Source organism: Prionailurus viverrinus, chromosome B3 (assembly GCF_022837055.1).
Source record: "Prionailurus viverrinus isolate Anna chromosome B3, UM_Priviv_1.0, whole genome shotgun sequence".
NCBI lineage: Eukaryota > Metazoa > Chordata > Mammalia > Carnivora > Felidae > Prionailurus > Prionailurus viverrinus.
In genome coordinates this window covers 75,995,995-76,021,000 of record NC_062566.1, presented here as the reverse complement: position 1 = coordinate 76,021,000, position 25,006 = coordinate 75,995,995, and the positions used below count along the sequence as shown (strand labels likewise).

The 25,006-nt window shown below is 35.3% G+C and overlaps 1 protein-coding gene and 1 non-coding gene across 2 annotated transcripts in view; both read right to left on the bottom strand.

Moving 5' to 3' along the window:
* The window catches only part of SCFD1 (sec1 family domain containing 1), a 117,951-nt gene that overhangs the window by 92,781 nt on the left and 164 nt on the right, over positions 1 to 25,006 (bottom strand). The window contains exons 2-9 of the mRNA XM_047862056.1: positions 18,482 to 18,552; positions 16,110 to 16,198; positions 14,460 to 14,550; positions 12,147 to 12,269; positions 10,619 to 10,706; positions 6,234 to 6,323; positions 2,897 to 2,952; positions 1,866 to 1,951 (exon numbers count right to left, since the gene is read on the bottom strand). Of these exons, the coding sequence (XP_047718012.1) occupies positions 1,866 to 1,951; positions 2,897 to 2,952; positions 6,234 to 6,323; positions 10,619 to 10,706; positions 12,147 to 12,269; positions 14,460 to 14,550; positions 16,110 to 16,198; positions 18,482 to 18,552 (694 nt within the window). The remainder of the gene's footprint in view (positions 1 to 1,865; positions 1,952 to 2,896; positions 2,953 to 6,233; positions 6,324 to 10,618; positions 10,707 to 12,146; positions 12,270 to 14,459; positions 14,551 to 16,109; positions 16,199 to 18,481; positions 18,553 to 25,006) is intronic.
* Positions 8,568 to 8,671, bottom strand: LOC125169195 (U6 spliceosomal RNA). Its single transcript, XR_007153517.1, has one exon. It is a non-coding gene; the product is annotated as a U6 spliceosomal RNA (small nuclear RNA).

Here is a 25,006-nt window from a genome sequence, read left to right as displayed (position 1 = left end):
ATAATTGTACAGTTATCAAAGTAAGAATAAGTTGCTTCTATTCAGATTTGTATTTCACATTTCTGGAAAAAAGGAAAGCTATTGTCAGTTTCTGGGACAATTAGAAGACAGAGTAGGATCTTATAAATGTACACTAATGTTTGACAGTTTCAAATAACAAATTACAACTTTTTTTCTGTAAACACAAATTCAAAACAGCAGACTCTAGAGAAGAACCTTATGAAACCCTATCCCATTATAAGATATAAAACTAAAAGCATTAAGCCACAACGGTACCTAATTATATTATTATTCACCTACCAGATACTTCATATATTATTGATGTGAAGCAGACTTAAAGCAAAGTGAGGCACAAAGTCATCTGGTTGCCAATTTGGCAGTACTGTATCAAGAGTATACATCAATTTTACAAGATACTGTTATCTGATTATATTAATTATGCACGTTTTTTCCTGCTAGAGACCTTTGACCATTTTAGTAACTCATTACACTGTACTGATTATAAATGCACTGCACTGATTATAAAACTCTGCAATAAATAAGTAGGAGTGGCAAAGTTACCACCTACTATCATTTATTACTCCAGAGCTAGGTGAAAGGCAAGGAAGGATTGCCTATGGCAGTTTCTTAATTCAGCACTAGTGAGATTTGGGGCTTATTTTGTGCACTGTAGGATGTTCAGCAGCATCCTATAATGTAGCCCACCAGATTCCAGTAGCATTTACCCAGGTGTCAAAGCCAAACAGGTCTCCAGACATTGCCAAATTCTTATGGAGAATCATTAACCTACAAATGGATTCAAATGTATTTAACAACAGTAAGGCTACTGACTCCTAATTAAAATAATTTAGAAATGCATCCAACAAATTAAAAATGACCACTATGTTATAAATTATTTATTATTAATATTATTATAAATAAGTTTTTAGAAATTATCCAAATAAAACAGTGCCTTTATATTGGTTTCTAAGGCTTTTATGAGAGCACTGTAAGAAGGGAACTGTTAAGTAAAATATGCTATAGTAGTTCCGTCTGTTGAAAAAAAAAATTAGCTGAGAATTTCACATTTCTGCTCTCTTTAATGAGAAACATTTTGAAGAATATTTAAAGCCAACAATGAAATCACAGAAGATCTTAAAATAACGTAGGAGCCGAGACAGCCGAACAAACAATTGAAACACAATGCTAGTATAAACGGCAAATTATAGAAATAGTACATAAGACCGTAGGATCCATCTAAATTAACTTGAAGTCTATGGAAATTTACCGTAGAATTATCATTCCAAGAAGGTATTATACTCTCTAAGTATCAGTTTATTTTCACAGGCTTTATTTATTAATTCACCTAAAAGTGGGGGTAGGAATTAATTTTCCAAAATATTGTCTATTCCCCTTGAAATAATTCTCAGCCATCTGTGTGGGTTTCTCTACTTCTTTACACCAATATTGCCCATTGATTTTAATAAACAAATATTTCAACGTAAAAACAGAAACCAGTTGATAGCTCAAGACATACAAAAGCATCACAAGTTTTTCACTTATTTTTAATGTTATTACCAACAGGCTTAATGATAATCGGTATAAAATGGCTTCTGACCTTCAAAGCCATATAAAGAGAAAAATTTCCCCTACAGATGACAAAAATGCAAAAGACAAAATGCTAACAACAGAACGTAAATTAAATAAAATATTTCACTTGTATTACAAGAACAATCTGAGTCAAAACCGTGACAGTGATTACCTCATTAAAAAGAAACAAATTTCAATTACAAGTATAAGGGTATTTTATAACATAAGAAAACAACCCAAAAAATGCTATAAATCTATAAATTTCTTTTCAAGTCCTATATTAACTAACATAATACCTGAATTGGCCAGCTCCAAGTGTGTCGCCTGTAAAAAGACTGTTTCTTGCATCTCTGAGATTTTCTCGAAGTTTCTTATCTAGTTTCTGAAAAATCAAATTTGATAATAACTTTTAAAAAACAATTTCACAGAATTTTGTTCAGGAAAATCATAATATGTTCTTAGTTTCATAATTAAGAAACTTGGAATTTCTTTACAAAACAGCAATTCTAAAATCTAAATATTTTAGCTTCTTTATTCAATATTATCGTAACTTGAACTTAAAAAAGAACAATGCCTTTTCTACTGTGACTCAGGCCTGATTTGACTTCCAATCACTTTTCATTCACTGTTTTTACTTTAGGTACAGCAACAATTTGCAATGAGCCACCGTCTTTCCCCAGTCATGACTCTTTGTATAAGGAATGTGTCCACAGAGTGATGCCACAAGAGGTTCCAGAATAGAGACGGGATATGTGAAAGAAAGCAGCCCTCCATCAATCAATGATTCACTTTGGCTAAGAAAACTAAACAAGGGGAGTGTATCTTCCATCTCTCAATACCACTTACCTTGTTTCCTTTTCATTCGTTTTGTAACTTCTCTAAATCTTATTTTTTAATTTTTAAAGCAAATTTTTGAATGCTCAATTTACTCCAATATAGTAAAATAGCAAAATGAACTTCATTTTAAAAATGGTTATGTCAATATACATTTGCTAAATGAAGTTAAATATAAAATGATTTAGGGGATCAAATTTGTGTAAAATACTACTTGTAGACACAAAGCGGAAAGACGAAGATACGTTTTAGTAAACAAGGAAAAGCTGGAACAGCACATCAGAGAAAATCATTTTTCTCCATCATGTAAAGTACATAATGATTACTTTTTATCTTTTGTGGATTCCAATGTTAAAAAATAAAAATACTTGCTTTTGGTATTCAGTATACAACACATAGTAATCATATAATATTAACAAAAACACTTGAGGTACTTATGGAAAACAACTGATACATTATTATTTATTGCCAATGGATATCTGCATGAACTCACCACTGCTACCATTTCCGCTGCTGTTCCTCTTGAACATCTGATTATAGGAACAGCACCTATTGTAACAATAGTTAGCAATGATTTCAGCTCTTAATAATTAAAATGGATACTTATAAAACACCTAAGCATCAAAAATACAATAGAAGTATATACAATTTCAGGCTACAAATATAAGAAGATTTATTATCTCAAGAGTAAAAGCAAGGTTTAAAAAAAAAGAAACATCAGGGAGTCAAAAAAAAACAAGATTATTTTTTTTATATAGCATTGGCCAATCGGTGCAATCAGAGATTTTTTTTCAATGAATTAACTAAATCAATATATGACTTCCTACAGACAGGTTCACAGAGTTTGTTCACAGGATTCACTTTAATTTGACTTAAAGGAAAAGAGTGAAAAGAGCTTAGTTAATTTAGTGGTTTGTTATTATTATTCTTTATTTTACAAATTAACAATGAAGTATTACAGTCTAAAAAAAAATTTAAAGATAACATATTCTTCATGTAACGTGAAAAGCTCCTCAAAGGCCTCAGTTCATTATTGAATCAACTCTATTAGACCTCTTAACTTCTCTCTTTATTACTCCAAGTTTTATCAAAGGTTGAAATCCTAAAGTTATAAAAAAAAAAAAAATCCAATTGCACTGAAAATCTCAGAAAACTGAGAACACTGTAATCTTTATATGCTGAAATTGCTGCATTTTAAATTCTATACAAAGCACGTTCAGTCAACTGGAAAAGTAAAAATGTAGAATATTAGCAAAATTTTTAAAGCTCTTTTCTTTAAGGGCAAATTATATATGCCTGTTATAAAAAATTCAAATAATATTAGAAATATATAAAGTTAACCCTCTTCACTCCAGCACCATGAAGAATCTCCACTAAGAGGTTTATGTACACAATGGAATACTACATGGCAATGAGAAAAAATGAAATATGGCCTTTTGTAGCAACGTGTATGGAACTGGAGAGTGTGATGCTAAGTGAAATAAGCCATACAGAGAAAGACAGATACCATATGGTTTCACTCTTATGTGGATCCTGAGAAACTTAATAGAAACCCATGGGGGAGGGGAAGGAAAAAAAAAAAAAAGAAGTGAGAGTGGGAGAGAGCCAAAGCATAAGAGACTGTTAAAAACTGAGAACAAACTGAGGGTTGATGGGGGGTGGGAGGGAGGAGAGGGTGGGTGATGGGTATTGAGGAGGGCACCTTTTGGGATGAGCACTGGGTGTTGGATGGAAACCAATGTGACAATAAATTTCATATATTTAAAAAGAAAGAAAGAAAGAAAGAAAGAAAGAAAGAAAGAAAGAAAGAAAGAATCCCCACTAAGAATTAGACATGGATGTCTTCAGGTTATTTTCTACATATAGTCTTTTTTTTTTTTTTAATTTTTTTTTTTTAACGTTTATTTATTTTTGAGAGAGAGAGAGACAGAGCATGAACTGGGAAGGGGCAGAGAGAGAGGGAGACACAGAATCGGAAGCAGGCTCCAGGCTCTGAGCCATCAGCCCAGAGCCCGACGCGGGGCTCGAACTCATGGACCGCGAGATCGTGACCTGAGCTGAAGTCAGACGCTTAACTGACTGAGCCACCCAGGCGCCCCATATAGTCTTATTAAGTGCGTTTATGAAGAGTACAAAAAACAAAAAGAGGTATTATACATCCTGTTCTTAAATTTGCTTTTTTTCATTTAACAGCTTCTTATTGACATCCTCCTATATCAGACTGGCAGAAATTTCAATTTCTCTTTTGCAAAAATCACTTTCTAACACTGTATATAATAAAGGTAGCTCTAATACTTCAATGGTCTTTATACTGCTCTTTTTCAATCTACCTTTATCATGAGAACACAACGATCATCAAGGTAAAACAATCTTACATCCACGAAAACCTTAGCATTCAGCACATTTATGGAGAACGTGTAGGATGGCAAATAGGAAGGTTAATTATGTCTGTTTAATGACTGAAAGTTATATATACATGTGCTTTGTTTACAACAGTAACAACTCCACTTGAAGGTACTGAAGGTACTCAAAAGCAGGCAGAAAGTGGAGGAATGTAAAACTCTTGAAAGAACAGCTAGATTTGAAAACTGAGATACGCTGTTAACCAGCTTTCCTCTGAAGTTACTTTCCAGTTTGCAAGGCACAGAAGAGAAAGAGCTCGGCAGAAAACAGAAGACTTAATGAGCTAAGGAATCAAAGACTGGAGTTCAGGGCTGGAAATTATGGGAGAAAATCCCTAAAAGGAGGGACCCCAAAATTTGCATGCAAATTCTCCTCAAACTTGTCTATATCTTTAACTATTCACAGTATCTGTTTTTTGCTTAATTTTCTCATTTGTGAAATGGAGAAACCTTCCAGTGTGATCATTTTAACTGTTAAGGTTTTCAGCGTCTACAAAATTAAAATTGCAATTAGAAGGTTCCTTTTTTTAGATACTTATTTATTTTTTAAAAAACTTTATTTTTAGAGGGAGAGAATTCGAGCAGGGGAGAGGAGCAGGGGGGTAGGGAGAGGAGGAAGGAAGGAGGGAAGGAGGGAGAGAGGGAGAGGGAGAGAGGGAGAGAGGGAGAGAGGGGGAGAGGGGGAGAGGGAGAGAGGGGGAGAGGGGGAGAGGGGGAGAGGGAGAGAGGGAGAGAGGGAGAGAGGGAGAGAGAGAGGAAATGAATCTTAAGCAGGCTCCACACTCAGCATGGAGCCCAACATGGGGCTGGATCCCACAACCCTGGGATCATGACCCGAGCTGAAACCGAGTTGGTCATTCAACCAACTGAGCCAGGTGCCCCACAATTTGAAGGTTTCTAAACACATCTATTAGTAATACTAAAGCATAAAATGACACGTTAGGCACTGAATGCAAAGTAGCTGTAAGTAAATTTAGACATACCAAAGAAATGTTTAAAATTCTGAGAGTATAGATTAACATTATATGTAAATTTAGTGTTTTCTGGAACCTTCTGAGTGTACCTTAATAGTTACACTTATCTTTCTACTTAAAAGTATATCTGAAATTTTTCCTAATGGAATATTAAAAGAAAATTAGCAGGCACATAGTTTAAGTCACCATCAAACCATTCAAATGTAGAAAATTATAATTACCAAAGACATCTAAGGAAACAACCCAACAGAGCTATGAAATGCTAACTCAACAGGAATTAAGTACATCAAATTATTAGAAAAATTATGGTTCTGTATAATACAGTATATATGTTTTATCCCAATTCTGGAGAGAGAGCCTACAGCGATCCAGACAAGAGGATCTTGTAACAGATGAAAATGAGCTGTCAAGTAATTTATTTTGAAGAAATAACCAGAAAGATTTGAAAACTTACCCAGTGTAACAAAAAAGCAGAAGAGGCTGTCAACAATAGTGTCCATAACAGTTTCCATTTCTGTGTCTGTGATATCTGGCCTGTTAATGGCTAAAGTAACAAATGGGGGAAAAAGTACCAAAATTTATGCCTTGATAACATTAGTAATACTTAAACAAGTAAAACTTTTTATGTGTTAAACTTTTAAGTGAATGAGTATCCATTAAAAATTATACTATCTCAAAGAAACACAATACCTCAATATCAGAGTAGTATTAAGAAAAAAATCTACCACATAAAGTATACAAAATTTTTGCCAGAAAATTAAAAAAATCCTATTCCATAATTTTATTCACAAACATTAGATAGCTTCCAGAAACTATTGATCTCATTAACCAACTACTGCCAGAAAAGGACAATGCAAATCAATTACTGCAAGACCAGTGTCACATATAATTTTCTTTGTATTATATTAAGTTACATGAATTTCTTTTCTGACGCATTACACTGTACCTAAGTGGTTTCTTAACTTCAGTGGGTATAAGAATCACTCTAGGAATATGAAAGAAGAGAAAGTTTCTCTGGAAGCTATTAAAAATTCAAGTTTCTTAGCCCTTTTCCTCAGGGATTCAATTCAATAGATTCTGATAATTCTAAGAAATCTGCCATTTTTTTTTAATGTTTACTTATTTTTGAGAGAGAGATGGGGGTGGGGAGAGTGGGAGGGATGGGGAGGCACAGAGAGAGAGGGGGACAGAGGATCTGAAGCAGGCTCTGTGCTGAGAGCAGAGAGCCTGACATGGAATCAAACTCATGAACCCTGTGAGATCATGACCTGAGCTGAAGTCAGATGCTTAACCAACTGAGCCACCCAAGCACCCGAAATCTGCAATTTTGACAAGCACCTCAGAGGATCTTAGGGCTACATTAAAAAAACAAAACAAAAAAACCCACACTGCTGTGAAGACTATGCTAGACAAAGACCTTACCTTACTCATCTTCCATCTCACACAATACCTTGGCCCAGTATCTGACAAGATGCTCAGTAAATATTTTTAAGAGACTGACTGGACTAAAAATATTATCTATATAATATTTTTAATTTCCCAACACCCCAAATGTGAAAACAAATATAAAACTCAATACAACTTGTGATTATCATGAGAGGAAAGCAGAATCCAACTGGATATACTAAAATATTTAAAGAAAGTATGAACCATGCAGAGAACATAAAAATAATAAAGAATTCAACCAGGCAATACAGAATCTGGATGAGGGAATGTGCTAATGTTGCACACTGTCATTCATTCATTCAATGATATTACAGAAATGGACAAAGATACAATGTAAATTATGTAAATTCAAGCTACACCAATCCGGAGAAATACTCAACTCATTCTGTCAATCACTGGTACAGGTAAAATCCAAATGGAAGCCTTCAGCCCTGAGGTCCTATGACCTGGTCTCACACCTCTAAATGAGAACTGACTCGAAGAGTCAAAAAAAATGCCCATCAATGACCTCAACTCATTTATGTTAACAACTTGGTTTGAGATAGTAGCTGACTTTGAAAAGATAAATCTGCTTCCTTTATTGGATAAATTCCCAATTCATGAAAAGTAGATGATATTAATAAAAGCCATGATATCAACATATTTATGTTTGGGATAATCTGTTTAACACGATCACTTAAAGCACTTGCAATGTCTGAGAGGATTTGGCACATCATTACCAAATGGTTAAGAGCACTGTCTCTGGATTGAGTGCCTTGGTTTAGTAACCTCGTTCTGCCATTTTCTTATCAAGTTACTGAATTTCAGTGCCTTGGTTACTTCATTCAGAAAATGGGAATAATACCTACTTCACAAAGTTACTCTGAGAAGTAAATGAACCTGTATTGTAAAGTGCTTATAGAACTATCTATTAATATTATAAATATACTATTGAGAATCTAGATAATTAATCACGTAATTATGCTTTAAAATTAAACTTGTACTTTAAATTTAATTCTTAAGTTAATTCTTAATAATTTCAGACTTCTGATTCTTTAAGAAAAAAAATTAATTACATTTATAAGTATGTGAAGGTGTAATGAATTTAGGCTCACTATAAATTTAATTATTTTTACAAATTCTTTAAATATTAGATTTATAAATTTGCCTGGTCTCATTTTTAAAGTATTTAAAGAAAATACTAAATTTATAAATGCAATTTAAACTGTTTAAGGGAATTCAGCAAACCAAGTATGCAGACTAAGCTTGTTCATTGGGACTGATTAGAATCTAGTCTGTTTAATCTGAGTTAACATATCAAAAAAGTTAAGGTGCTTGGTTAGTTTTTTGTTTGTTTTGCTTTGTTTTAATGGAACACTTCATGAATGTGCATATTATCCTTGCATAGGGGCCACAATAATCTCTGTATGGTTCTAATGTTAGTCTATGTGCTGCTGAAGTAAGCACAAGGTGCTTTGTTTTTATATAACCAGATTTACAAATAATCTAACAATTGGTAAGTTTAGCTTAAGGTTAGCTGAAGGAAAACTGGGCTTTCAACATGAAAGACAGAGAGACACAGAGTGTGAGCAGGGGAGGGGTAGAGACAGAGGAGACACGGAATCTGAAGCAGGCTCCAGGCTCTGAGCTGTCAGCACAGAGCCCGACGTGGGGCTTGAACTCACCAACCGTTGAGATCATGACCTGAGATGAAGTCGGTCACTTAACCAACTGAGCCACCCTGGCACCTCTTAAACAGCTAATTAATTTACAACTCAGTTAATTGTAAATAGATTTATCTAAGTAACAACTGTCAAAAATCTATGACGTGGGTAATTCACCAAACACTTAAGGATGTTGTTTAATTTCACCAACAAAGCATGCTACAGAGCTCAGTAAAAACAAAAAATTGATGTTCTCTTCTCTCAGGGAGCTTAACATCTGGTCCAGTATTTCATAATAGGTACCACTGGCATTTTGAGCAGATAGTTTTCAGTTATGAGCATCATTTACACACTGCAGAACATCTAGCATCCTTAGTCCCTGCTCAATGAATGCTAGTAGAGTCCAGCTAAATGTGACAATTAGAAACACCCTTCTATGTTTCCAAATGTCCTGTTAGATGGACATACTCTCCACTTAAGAACCACTGAAATTGGGGCGCCTGGGTGGCGCAGTCGGTTGAGCGTCCGACTTCAGCCAGGTCACGATCTCACGGTCTGTGAGTTCGAGCCCCACGTCGGGCTCTGGGCTGATGGCTCAGAGCCTGGAGCCTGTTTCCGATTCTGTGTCTCCCTCTCTCTCTGCCCCTCCCCCGCTCATGCTCTGTCTCTCTCTGTCCCAAAAATAAATAAACGTTAAAAAAAAAAAAAAAAAAAAAAAAAGAACCACTGAAATTTTAGCCACAAACATCTCAATCCTAAAGGAGCAAAATTATTGATTATTTCAATAAACTGGCTAATCATTATCTCCTATAGTCTGCGTTTCCTTTAAAATATTCCATATAAATAATCAATGGAAATATAAGTTTTAGGTAGGCAAGATGAGTAAGTTTTAGAGATCTGCTATACAACACTATCTATAGTAAATACTGTATTGTATACTTAAAAAGGTTAAAGAAGTAGAACTCATGTTAAGTGTTTCACACACAGAAAAAGCAACACAGACAATAAAATGTGGTATAGGTGTTGTGTGGTTGTATGCATGTGTGGCCTGTTAGTTTTAATCTACATCCAGGAATGGTCTGTTTACCAAAAGTGGGAATGCAAACTCCAGAGATGGTTAGATAGCATTTGATCAAATACAAATATTCAATCTACTGGTGAATAAACAAGGTATAAAAATCAAGGGAGTCTAACAATCTGTATTTGAAAATGGCACCTATACTTCATTCCTTAATAGTGCTATAGTAGCTGTTGACGCCTTAGCCAACCTTTTGTGAATACTTATGTGCCTTTCTAGGCATTTTACACACACTAATCCAATTAATTCCCACAAAAAGTCTGTGAGGTAGATAGTATTATTATTCCCACTTTACCGATGACGAAAACTAAAGCACAGAGAAGCAGAGTAACTTGTCCTTGTCCAAGAGTCAAAGTAGTAGAAGACTCATTGAATCCTACTACTAAAATACTGTCTTACTTGTCATGAAAAAACCATTCATGTAAGCTGCTGTGGGGTAGGTACCTAAAAAGTTAGAGGTTTGGTACTTCATTGAGCTTGCAAAACACGTCTAGTACATGTTGTTTTATGTGACAAAATTCAGTCTAAGACTTGTTTTGTGTGCTTTAAAAAATCTTTTACAGTTGTACTACTGTAAACAAAGCTGGTTTTTGAGAGTACTAAATGTGCTATTTTTTTTTTTACAGTACATCACTCATTTTAACGAATTACAATATTCCTGTTTTTACATACCACGATATGAAACAAGCTCCTTATTTTGATTACATAATACAAACATATCATCTTCCAAAGTAATAAAATTGAGATACTGATCAAAAACCTGGAAATAAAAGAAAAGGTTTATACATCAATTTTACAATATTTTTGAAAATTTTATTTATTTTGAAAGAGAAAGAGAATGAGTGGGGTGGGGACAGAGGATTCAAAGCAGGCTCCAGCTGACAGGAGAGAGCCAAATGTGGGCCTCAAACTCACTAACTGTGAGACCAAGAGTTGCATGCTACACTGACCTAGCCAGCCAGTCACCCCAATTTTGCAATACTGAAAGCACATTTAGCTTGACTTAATCAACCAATGGAAAATAATGGAAAAAATTACCATTATATTTAATAACTAAAAATTATACCATGTGGCAGATTGCCTCATTGGGTAAGAATGAGGAGTTGATATTAAAAAGGAATATAAACAAGACTTTGGTCAATAAATTATCAAGGAGGAGAGTACTATCTTCAGATAACAACATTTATGAAGATAAAAAGATTTTTTCAAAAACTGTGCTTGGGATGGGAATGTATATCAGTTTTGAAGAAAAAAATTGCAATTTAATTTTTATGTTCACTTTAATCACACTTTCCTAAGTAAGTCATAGTAACAATTTTTCCACCATGAACACTTATAAGTGGGAAAAAAGTTATACTAGTTCTTTAGAAGGGCAAATCAGGAGAAAAATTAAGAAAATTCTTAGAAGTACACTGAATTTAGTTAAACAAACTGAAAACCATTCCTATTATTTTATGTAAAATAATAAACTTTGAAAAGAAAGAACATTAAAACATAAGCCTCAAAAACTAATCAGAAGTAATAGTAGACTATCTAAATCTTAGAATGAAAACTCAGTGGGAAAAAATGGGAAGCAAATGCATGGTTGTTTTGTCTTTTATTTGTCCTATATGATTCCCTAGAATTTCATGTCTTGTCCAATGTCAAGAAGCACAAGGCACAGTACTGCTATAACCAAGAAAAGATTTTCCAGATTTATTTATAACTAAGCTGAACCTATGTAAATGGTAAATATGATGTAGAACTGCTGGCCTGTTGTAAATTCCTTCCCTCTTATAAAATGTAACGTAACTTCGTTGGATCTTCTCTCCTAAGTAAGACCTGAAGATAATATGGTGACTATAGTAACTATAAATAAAATAATGTCAACATATTTTTAGTATAATTTGTAACAACCCAACTGTCAAACTATTTCTAAGTTGAGCTAAAAAGATGATACAAATCCTAGACTAAAACAAAGACTGATTAAGCATTTTATTTTTATCTTTCAAATTCATCAAATAACAGGTACCATTAGTTTGGTGTATTCGGCCTAGTTCAAATTATAGGTAATTTACATTATCAAAAAAAGTATTGAGTCTAAATATTTCTTAGGTTGACCTCATCTTTTGTAAATGAGAAACTTAAGTGAACTAACAGGTTTTAAAATACACTAAATTTTACATTAACAAAATGTCATCAGCTAATCAAAATCTCTTACCTTGGCTACTTGTGTTACTGCACTAGCAGCTAATGCTGCATTTGCAATATCTTCCAGTTTACTTCTTGAAATAGCAGAAATAAAATTTAAGTAATATGATTCATAGAGTTGATTTCGCAGATCCTATAAATACAATGAATACTTCATTCCTATGCACACATATAAAAGATGACCACAGACAGAAATCATTTAGATACTGTAAGAGTAAGATTTTGGAGGATAATACACATATTTAAATGACAATTAAAAAAAACCCAAGAGAAGAAAGTTATGTAGAAGTACTAGTTACTTGGTTGCCAGATATAATGGACCTATATATTAATAATTAAAGTTATAATTCTATTATCAATAAAATTCTACTAATTATAGTATCACACAAGACTGCTTTGAAATAGTTTATTTCCCTTTTTCTCAAAAATCTCCAGAAATGGCTCTCTTGTATAGTAAAATGCTTATTATATTTTGCAGCTAATACCTTCTATTGCTCTTAATAAAACAACACACTTCCTTCACTGTTCAGACATAATTCCAATGACCAATTCCAGAAGTATTACTTCTCAATCATCCAAAAGTACTATAATTTAAGTTATGCAAATTCTTAAATCAAATTTACTTATCTTCTTAAACTCTAGGAAAAACAGATATCTAAATAACCATACAGGCATACCTTGGATATATTGCAGGTTCAGTTCCAGACCACCACAATAAAGCGAACATTGTAATAAAATGAGTCAAAATAATTTTCTGGTTTCCCAGTGTCTATGAAAATTATGTTCACACTATGCTGTGGTCTATTAAGTGTGCAAGAGTCTTATGTCTAAAAAAAGAGTATATACCTTAATTAAAAAATACTTCAGGGGCGCCTGGGTGGCTCAGTCGGTTAGGTGTCCGACTTCGGCTCAGGTCATGATCTCGCGGTCTGTGATTTCGAGCCCCGCGTCGGGCTCTGTGCTGACTGCTCAGAGCCTGGAGCCTGTTTCAGATTCTGTGTCTCCCTCTCTGTGACCCTCCCCCGTTCATGCTCTGTCTCTCTCTGTCTCAAAAATAAATAAACATTAAAAAAAAAAAATACTTCATTGCTAAAAAATTTAAGCTTTCAGTGAATTATCACTGATCACAGATCACTATAACAAATATAGTAATAAAAGAGTTTGAAATAGTCTGATTATTACCGAAACGTGACAGGCAGAAAGTGAGTTAATGTTATTGGAAAAATGGCATCAACAGACCTGCTTGATGCAGGGTTGTGACAAACCTTCTCTTTCTAAAAAAGTGAATTATCTGTGAAACCTAATAAAACAAGGTATGCCTGCATTTCTTTGAATCTAAGAAAATGTCAATTGAAAGAGGCACCATTATGTTATGTAACACCAAGAAAGAATTAATGCTGCCAATAAAATTCTATAACACACCATCAATTTTAAGATGCATCTGGTATTGGAGATGTTTAAATGTGAAAAACTGAGGATTTGGAGGCTGTGTGAAGAAGGTAGCAAGCAGGGCAGTGGTTTAACAAAGGTTGGGACATTGGTTAAAGGATAAAGGACTAATAATTATGAGTTCTGAGAAAATAAGTATGTTGAGGATATTGGGAGTCATGTTTGTCACTGTCAGAAAAAGGAGTTACAAATTTGTAAAGGGAAAAAGAAACAACTAGGATAAATCTTGTATTTCTGAAATGAAACTGTTTTGGATATTATATATGTCTACAGAGATAAGGAAGAAAATTGCTAGAGTTAAATACAGATATAACAATGCTGATTCCAAGAGACACATGTACCCCAACGTTCGGCTACTGACAATAGCCAAAGTTTGGAAAGGGCCCAAATGTCCACCAACTGCTGAATGGATGAAGAAGATGTGGTATACATATTCAATGAAATGTACTCGGCAACCAAAAAGAATGAAATCTTGCCATTTACAACTCTGTGGATCGAACTAGAACGTATTATGCTAAGTGAAATTAGTTCAGTCAGAGACAAATATATGACTTCACTCATATGTGGGATTTAAGATACAAAACAGGAGAACATAATGGAAGGGAAGCAAAAATAATATAAAAATAGGAAGGGAGACAACCCATAAGACACTCTTAAAACTAGAGAACAAATGGAGGGTCGCTGGAGGGGTGTTGAATGGGGGCAAGGGCTAAAGGGGAGAGGGGCATTAAGGAGGATACTGGTTGGGATGAGCACTGGCTATTAAATGTTAAATGATGAATCACTAAATTCTATTCCTGAAAAAAATTATTTGATTAATAATATAAATAAAAAATTTAAAAAACCTGTCTCTACATATAAGAACTCATATTACCTGGCACATTCTGTCAATATTTTCTTCAGTTGGCATTACAAAGTACACTGCGGGAACATCTGGAATAGGATCTCGATCAGAGTGTAAAAGCCTAAAGAACATAAAATTCAACTTTTTCTTAGTCATTTATCTAAAAAGATCATTTAAAACAGTACTTCTCAAATCAAGGATGAATCATTTTATAGACAATGACCAGTACACTAAAAGCTCTTGCTTCAATTAATCGTTTAACCCAGGCTTCTCCTTTTATCAGTGCTAACATTATTTGTTAGTAAGATCCTAATGTCAGTCTTCTTCTCTTCTATTACAATCACCTTTATTTCTAATACCAATATTCTTCCTGAATAAGAACTAAAGCACATTCAATAGCAATTTTATTCCCATTTTTCACAGAAATATGTTTGGGGGAGGGTGAGCAGAGGAAAAATTCAGTTCTCCAAGAGAGGGAAAACAGGAAGCTGGAGGAGTCTTTAAAAACAATGAAAAAATTGGGGCGCCTGGGTGGCGCAGTCGGTTAAGCGTCCGACTTCAGCCAGGTCACGATCTTGCGGTCTGTGAGTTCGAGCCCCGCGTCGGGCTCTGGGCTGATGGCTCAGAGCCTGGAGCCTGTTTCCGATTCTGTGTCTCCCTCTCTCTCTGCCCTTCCCCCGTTCATGCTCTGTCTCTCTCTGTCCCAAAAATAAATAAACGTTGAAAAAAAAAAATTTAAAAAAAAAAAAAAAAAAAAAAAAAAAAAAAAAACAATGAAAAAATTTAACCATAAGTAAAATCAAGTGTGTGTGTGTGTGTGTGTGTGTGTGTGTGTGTGTGTATGTGTGTGTATATATATACACACACACACACACACACACACACACACACACACTTTAATGTTTATTTTCGAGAGAGAAAGAGAGCAGGGGAGGGGCAGAGACAGAGGGAGACAGATTTGTTATATTTATCAAACATACCAGAAATAATATAATCAAATACATTCAGTAGTTAAGAAGACAACATAGATAGCTCCTATAGTGGTTAACAATCATTATCCCATAGATACTTAAATTTTTCATATTAACGATAAACTAATTTAGACATTCTTTAAAAAGTATATTCAGGGGTGCCTGGGTGGCTCAGTCAGTTGAGCGTCCAATTTCAGCTCAGGTCATGATCTCACGGTTTCTGAGTTTGGGCCCCACGTTGGGCTCTGTGCTGACAGCTCAGAGCCTGGAGCCTGCTTCAGATTCTGTGTCTCCCTCTCTCTCTGCCCCTCCCTGACTTGTGCTGTCTCTATCAAAAATAAATAAATGCCAAAAAAAAAAATTAAAAAAAATAAATAAAAACCATATTCAAACTGAAGGAATAAAAAATTTTCAGAGATGGAAGAGAACTTAAGACAACCAGTTCTGTTCTTTCATATAAGAGGGTAAACTAGTCTTTACGAAAAGACATGAGAGAGAAAATTTAAATTCTGAAATTATAAAACCTCAGACTGAGAATTATTTCTAACTTCAAAGTAAATAGTTAAATGTTGTTTTATACAAGTACTGTAACCTAACATTTTCTGTATAAATGATGTCCTTTAATAACTGGATTTCAAGGTGGCCAAAGATATCCTTTAGCAATGTATCTGAAAACAAATGTCATTATTAGAAACATGTTAAAACTCACAGATGCAGAGTGATTCCCATGTCTCTCAGCTCTTTTACTGATAGCAGTGGAGAGATGATATCTTGGCCAAATCTGTCATAAATGAGCACCTGGTTTAAAAAAAAACGTGTTTTCGAAACATTATCAGTAAACAGCTGACAGAGAGCTCATATTAAGACAATGTTGAAGTATATTCTATTTTAATAAATCATGTATGCTGAATTCTTATACTTACCTCAATTTAATATTTTCTGTCATTGCCCAAAACGTTCACGTATGTCATAATCTAGTTTTTAAAGCATGATCACTTAGGCTAAATTAATATTACATAAATTTATTCTCATAGAATATTTTTGCTAGGATAAACATACTAGCAACTACAAAATACTTATCTTAAGCTATAATAAAGGATCTTTAATATTCAGCAAACTCACATACACTTCCCCACCAAGTTTACATCAATCCTTTCTAAAAAGAGAGAAGTAAAAATAGTCCCTCTCAAAACTAATGGGTAACAGGTTCTAACACTGTAAAGAAAATTTGGTAATTTAAGCATCTCAGGTTAGTAAGATGCTCATTTAAAAAACGAGTGAGTGACTGGGTTGGCTGGGTGGCTCAGCCGGTTAAGCATCTGACTTCGGTTCATGCCATGATCTTGTGGTTCTTGGGTTCAAGCCCTGAATTGGGCTCTGTGCTGACAGCTCAGAGCTCTGAAGCAGGCTTCAGATTCTGTGTCTTCCTCTCTCTCTGCTCCTCCCCTGTGTGACTCTCTCTCAGGAAATGAATAAACATAAATAAACAATTTTAAAGAATTAAGTCCCTAAAGAGTACATGCTAGCCTTATTCTGTCACATACATTTCTTCACATTCTAAAATATTATAACTGACATCTTTGAGGGGTAGAAAGAACTCTGAATCTTCTAACTTAAAATTAGTTTTAGAGTTAAGGCTAATAAAAGAGAAATTTCAACTAGTGTTTCTTTACAACTACATCAATAATTCTTTACAGAGTAAGAAATTGCTAATGAGGGATGAAACATGCTGTCATAAAAAAATGTGTTTCCTATATGACAGCATTTCCTTTAGAATAGCTAAAACTCTTGGGTGCCTGGGTAGCTCAGTCAGTTAAGTGTCTGGCTTCGGCTCAGGTCATGATCTTACCATCCATGAGTCCCGCATCGGGCTCTGTGCCGACGGCTCAGAACCTCGAGCCTGTTTCTGATTCTGTGTCTCCCTCTCTTTCTGCCCCTTCCCCACTCATGCTCTCTCTCAAAAATAAAATAAAAACATAAAAAAAATTAAAAAATAAAAGCTAAAACTCTTCTGCTCTAGTTCTAAGAGGTTGGGTGTTTCATTTCTCATAAATATCTTCCATCTCTAAATCTCAATATATCTATATTATTAATCTTGTGATACATAAGTAATGGATAGGGAAAGAATTTGACACAAATCAGATTGTACCCAAGAAATTCTCGAGCTATTTAATTCAAAAGCTTAATAAAGGCTTTAGAAACAATAATCGAGCATTGTTTATTCAAGGAGCAAAAACAGGATGCCCACAAATAAACATGAAAGAAGGCAAAAATTAGGGGATATTTTGAAGCTTAACCTAGGAATTCATATAGATGACCTTAACCATCTTTAGAGTTAACCAAAGGACTTATAAGGATCATCAGAGTTTTCAAAACACCCCAAATAGTTACCAGGTTGAGTTGTTCTCAATTATTAACAAAAAAGAAATATAAAGTGACTATAAACTAACAAGTGTAAACCTAAGCAGCTGAATTCTAGTCTGTCTGAAGAAAGAAAGTATAAAGTTTAAAATGAACAAGCTTAAAGAACAGGAATTTTTAAAGGTACTTCATCATTTCTCAAGGGAGAAATATTATAGATTGCTTTCTGGTCCAATTAACAATTTTACTGACAGTTTTATATATCATAAATTAACCAGCATTATGGTTTACAAATCACTGTCTCATGAGTCGGTTAAAACTGGCATTCTGGTTTACAGATCACTCTCTACCCAAGTCTGACTAACCTTGAACAAGCTTGCGAGATCCAAATTCTGGACCTGCAAAGCTAAGGAACAAAACATCAACCAGATGAAAGACCTACTAGTGAGGGGCCATTCAAGAGATCAGCTGGATTCCCTGGATGCATATTATTATCCTTGCCTGTCTCCCTCCATAAAATGTTTATTAAAAAGATTCACATTAAGAAACCATGTTAAATAAAAATAAACTCTCCATGCATAACTAAAATGCGCTACTGTTCAGCATTAACAAGAAATTCCCTCCAATCACCACCAATAAAGACCAAGCAAAAATAATTAAAATAAATTAAAGTTAAAATATTAAATAAAGTTAAATTAAAATTAAAATAAAGTCTCTTACCTTCCATACTGGTTCTCCAGTGCTGTTTTTAACATGAGGCACATTGAAATTCAGCATACGCTTCAAAGCCACTGGAAATGAAAACAGTCTTATTAAATATTATCATTGTCGGGGCGCCTGGGTGGCTCAGTTGGTTAAGCATCCGACTTCAGCTCAGGTCATGATCTCACAGTCCGTGAGTTCGAGCCCCGTGTCGGGCTCTGTGCGACAGCTCGGAGCCTGGGACCTGCTTCAGGTTCTGTGCCTCCCTCTCTCTCTGCCCCTCCCCTGCTCATGCTCTGTCTCTCTCTGTCTCAAAAATAAATAAAAAACATTATAAAAAAAAATTTTAAATATTATCATTGTGGAACGCCTGGGTGGCTCAGTCAGTTAAGCAACTGACCTCAGCTCAGGTCACATTCTCACGGTTTGTGAGTCAAGCCCCATGTCAGGCTCTGTGCTGACAACTCAGAGCCTGAAGCCTGCTTCAGATTCTGTGTCTCCCTCTCTCTCTCTGCCTGCTCCCTGCTCACACTCTGTGTCTCTCTCAAAAATAAATAAAAAACATTAAAAGAATTAAAAAAAAATTATCATTGTTTTTCATGATTTCATTCCCCACCCCCCTCATCTATTACTTACCACCTCAAAACAAAATGCACAAATCACTCTAGTGAAACTGATAAATCAAATGAATGGATATGTAAAAACAGGTCAGACTGTGCAAGACCATTCCATCAAGAGCTAATTGGGCAAGTGTTTGGGGAGATTTTCTGTCCCCAGATGACAATGTGGAAAATGTTCTGAAAGAAGCCTTTTCCATTCCTCCTGACAAGCCCCACACTACATTTTTTTTTGTTAGTTTAAAAATATTTTAATTCCAGTATAGTTAACATACAGTGTTATACTAGTTGTAGATATATGATAGAGTAATTCAATAATTCTGTACATTACTCAGTGCTCATCATGATGTGTACTCTTTAATCCCCATCACCTATTTTACTCATCTCCCCACCCACCTCCCCTCTGATAACCATCAATTTGTTCTCTATAGTTAGGAGTCTGTTCTTGGTTTATTCTTTTTCTTTCTCCTTTGCTTGTCTTATTTCTTAAATTCCACATGAGTAAAATCATATGGTATTTGTCTTTCTCCGATTTATTTCACTTAGCATTATACTGTCTAGCTCCATCCACGTTGTTGCAAATGATAAAGGGATAGCATCTAAAATATATAAAGAACTTATACAACTTAACAACCAAAAAACAAATAATCCAATTAAAAACGGGCAGAAGACATCAATAGACATTTCCTCATACATTGTATACAGATGCAAAAAGAAATTTTATCAACTACAAATTTGCAGTGGTCTCAGTAGATAACTGGTGTTGTTGTCTATTTACTACTGTCTGGCTGAAAGCACAGATCAGCATCACTCTTTTGAAAAACAAAAACTACATAGGATATATTTAAGTGGTTCACATACAAACCCTTCATACAGTAGGTCTATGTTTTAGTTATCTTGTAATACATTTTATGACCAATTTGTCTCATCAGATTCAATGAAAAGTTATACTGTTCAATATTATATGCTCCATGGAAAAAGTGACTTTCCCAAAGATATGGTAGATAACTCCTGATAAGAAAATATACAATTTCTAAAATCAAAGCAGTTATGCTCTATGTGTTATTGAATTTTGAGATTTTTAGTGCTCATCTGTTCATGTGTATTACAGATTCATAAATATTTTCTTAGGAAAATTAAAATCTCTCTATACTTCTGTGTGAAGTTGAAAAGTCCTTGGGGTGCCTGGATGGCTCAGTCAATTAAGCGTCGACTTCTGCACAGGTCATGATCTCATGGTTCATGAGTTCCAGCCCCGCCTCGGGCTCTGTGCCAACAGCTCAGAGCCTAGAGCCTGGAGCCTGCTTTGGATTCTGTGTCTCCCTCTCTCTCTGACCCTCCCCCATTCATGCTCTGTCTCTGTCTCAAAAATAAACATAAAAAAAATTTAATAATTAAAAAAAAAAAAAAGGAAAGGCCAAATATTCAAGGAAGGGTATTAGTTGGGTAATTAAATTTTTAAGATTGGCAACCCTGAAATCTATTTGGTTGATCTTTAAAAGCATTTGGGGGTTCCTGGGTGGCTCAGGTGGTTAAGCTTCCAACTTTGGCTCAGGTCATGATCTCATGGTTCCTGTGTTCAAGGTCCACATCGGGCTCTGTGCTGATGGCTCAAGGCCTGGAACCTGCTTCGAATTCTGTATCTCCCTCTTTCTCTGCTCCTCCCCTGCTCATGCTCTGTCTCTCTCACAAAAATAAACAAACGTTTAAAAAAATTAAAAAATAAAAAATAAAATCACTTGGATTAGACTTTATTAATACAAAATAATCTACAGGTCATACTCTTCCCCACATAATACATTACACTATGTATTATATACATAGTATATATAATTGACCATATAATATTCAAACCACCAGTGTATTAATTTTTGGTATATTGATTCACACACTAGAAAAACCTCTATTAAATGCTAAGCTTACAAATACTATGATATTATACAAAAAAAAAAAAATACATAAACAAGCAAAAAAACACTTTGGTACTTAAAACTGAAGTAACATAGGAGGCATACAAGGTGCTGCAGAATGAACTCTCCCACTGAGCTTTGGCAAGTTCTTCCACCTCCAGGCAATATAGCCATCATCACTCTGGCACCCATGGCCCAACAAAAAGAAAATCTTGTTTCTAGGAACTGTTCACATTCTTGGGACAACTAGGAAAAACCACAGCCCAGGCTGCATCAGAGTCCCAGGTGTATAGTTTCTCTAGAGCTAGGCCTTACTTTACTGAAAAAGGCCAGTATCACCAGATATTCCCACATCTGCCTTCCTAGTCCCATCTAGGTGAGTTTCTTCAACTGTGACCCTTGGCTAACTTGTTAACAGATTTTGACACAGTGGATTCCTTAATAAAGTACAGGGCCTGTGTTCAAAGAATATGTAAGAATGTATTTTTAGTTTCATCAGAGTAACTCTCCTATAGGCTTAAATCATTGCTTTTAAATGAAATGGCAAACTAGTTTTCTTTATTGGCTCTAACCATATCATTTCTAGACTTGGTTAATATAGTTTCACCCTAACCTGAAATATTTTCTTTACTCATCTGCTATATATTCAACCACATTTACTATTCATTCAACAAATGTTTAGTTATTGTTTACCATATGCTGGGCACTGCTCCAGCTGATGGCACTAAACACAACAGACTGAATAAAAATTACCTATCCTCAAGGAACTTTCATTTTAGTTGGGGTAAAAAGACAACAGATTAAGTTAAACATATGGCATATAAGATTATATTAAGTGCTATGGAGTAAAACAAAGGGAAGGGGGGAGAGCTGCAGTGTAATTTTAGTTTTACTTATTTTTATTAAAAAAAATTTTTTTAGTGTTTATTAATTTTGGGGGGGGGGGGGGCAGAGCGATAATCCCAAGCAGGCTCCATGCTGTCAGCGCAGAGCCTGATGTGGGGCTCAAACTTATAACCGTGAGATCATGACCTGAGCCAAGATCAAGAGTCAAATGCTTAACCAACTGACCCATCCAGGAGCCCCTGCAGTGTAATTAAAAAAAAATTTTTTTAACGTTTATTTATTATTGAGAGACAGAGCATGAGCATGGGGGGGGGGGGGGGGGCAGAGAAAGGAGATGACACAGAATCCAAAGCAGGCTCCAGGCCCTGAGCTATCAGCACAGAGCCTGACGTGGGGCTTGAACTCACAAACTGTGAGATCATGACCTGAGCTGAAGTCAGATGCTTAACTGACTGAGCCACCCAGATGCCCCCTTGCAGTGTAATTTTAAATAGAGTAGACAAGAAAGGCCTCCTGAGAGGGTAACATTTGAGTAAAGATGAGAGAGTGAGCCATGCAGATGTCTCTGAAAGAATATCCAGAAAGGGGTAACAAATAAAAAGGCTCTCAAGTGGGAGCATTCCAACGTGTTCAAGCAAAGGGGAGAGTAATAGGGAGTCAGGTCAGAAAGTTAAGCAGGAAATATATCACATAAGGCCTTGTAGACCACTATAATATTATTTTGGTTTTTACCAGGATTGAAATGGAAAGCTGTTGGAGAGTTCTGCGCAAATATGTGACAATATTTGTTACTTTGTGGGGAACAAACTTTGTTACTTTGTGGGGAAAAAAAATGAAGGGGAACAGGAATATAACAGCAAAACAACTAAATAAGAGGTTACTGCAGAAATTCTTGGCGTTCTGGACCTGCGTGAAAGCAATGCCAACAGTCAGATTGTGAATGTATTTTCAGAGTAGAGCTGATAACATTTACTCACAGATCTGATGTGGGATATGAAAAACAGAAGTCAAGAAACCTTAAAGGTTTCTGACCTGTGCAACTAACTACAAGGGTGGAGTTGCTATTAATTGAAATGGGGTAAATGGAATTCAGAGGAAAAGGTCCAGGCCTGAGATATAAACTTGGGGATTATTAGCATATAGATGATATCTAAAGCCAAGAGGCTACATTAGGTCACTGCAAGAAAGAAAGCAGTGGATCTGCGGCTTGCCAAGGTTGAGAAGCGGGAGTGTTGAGCAAGAACCTTCAACAGAGAGGCATGCATGAAGGGCAACGATAGGTAACACAGGATGTTGTCTGTTGCACTAAAGGTAAGAATAAAGAGGGTGAGTGATCCAAGAAACTTTCACAAATCAGATGACTTTTAAGGTGACCTTTAAAAGATAAATATTCTTCAAGCAGGAAAACAAAAAATAGCCATGCTAGTTAGTTATCCTCTCTATACCTTAGTTTTCTCATCTATAAAATGGAGACAATACACATAAAATCACATAAAACAATGCTTAGGAATACTATTCAGTATCAGCTATTATCTACCCAAATAGATCGCAAATTCCTGTGTCCCATGGTGTCTTCATCTAGAATATTTGAGAACTGATTTTGAGTTACTTCCAAAAACATTCTCAATAGTCATGAGGGAAAGGTTTACTTCTGGTACTCTAGCACACATATAGGGGTTTACCTTTGTCCGAAAATAAGACAGAACTCAACTAGAGTACTAATCTGATAAATGATTATTATGGCATAACCTATCTAGTTGTAATGTGAAATCTTACTACAATGAAGTGTATTTCCACAGAAATTGAAATTATATTAGGATTCAACATTCTACAAAGTTTCTGCATATAAAAATTACTACCATAAAAATTTTATTTTTCAAAACGCTGCTTTCTATTGGTTTCTAAGCAAAACGCTGCTTTCTAAGTCTTCCTTGATATGTTATTTTAATATGTAACATGACCTAATTCATTGAGCTTCATTAAGCTGTCAGAACCATACTGCAAAGACAAGTGGGGCTTCTATTTGCTTACTGGTAAAACGTATGGCAGGTATTCCCCAAACCTTACTTATTTAAATTATGCCTAACTTCACCTGATAGCATATACTAAATTTATCTAATGGAAAAAGCAGAACACAATTCCACATGCACTGTGTTATTACTAGATAGTCTAATCATTAATTTTTTCTTTGAATTCCTAAGGAAGGAATCAAGCACAGCTGAAATCCCTTCTGGTAAGCCATATTAATTGTAACCATTTATTTTCCAGTTCGAATTAACATGCAAAAGAACTTAATTACAAGGGAAAGAATTTCTAATTGTGCATACTCTTGATGGTTCGTTTCTATCAGCTCCTCAGAATTCACAGCCTGCCAACTTTCAGGACAATTCGCTAACAGGAACAAACCATTAGTCTGTAGCTAACAAGTATAAACTCTGTTGTCATCAGAAGTTTACAAAAAATAAGTAAAAACAAAATATCTAACATGTAAAAATATGAAAGCTAAAGGGAAGAAATATGTACTTTAAAAAAAAACACATTTAACGGTACAAACAGAAGCTGTATGACTGCTCTGTCGAGGATGAAACTAATAGTTTTACAATACTAATCTGTCAAACGGTTAAAATGACAAAGCTACTAATTCATTTGTTTTTTGCCATTCTTGAATTCCATTCCAGTAAGCTAAAGAAGGAAATCTTTATCACTGGGCATTTCTCTTCAGGTACCCCCAAAAGACTGGTCCAAAGAAGAGAAATGGCAGAAGGTAAGCTGCTCTGAAAGAATACTTAAATTTTGTAATTGTGAAGGAAATGCCCCCAAACGAAACTCTTTCAACATTAAAATCTAGAGAAGACCTGGACCAGGCACAGAAACAAACCCGGAGACTTCATAGGTGGCAACACAGGGGAATATCTATGTTGTTATCTGCCAGCTGCCAGATATTCTTGTGATGGCCTTTTGAGGCCCAGCAGAAAAGGGACAAGAGCAGGGCCATAGCAACCCTTAAGCCCCTTTTCCTGAACCACAAATGAGGCCGCGTTCTCGAGCTATTACATCTCTTGCCTAAAAACTCAAAAGGGGAGGGGCTCTCGATGCTCTGGGAACTGGATTGAGCTTCAGGAGGTCCATCTCAGAGCTGCACACACCACGACCGAGGGAGGGCGACAAGC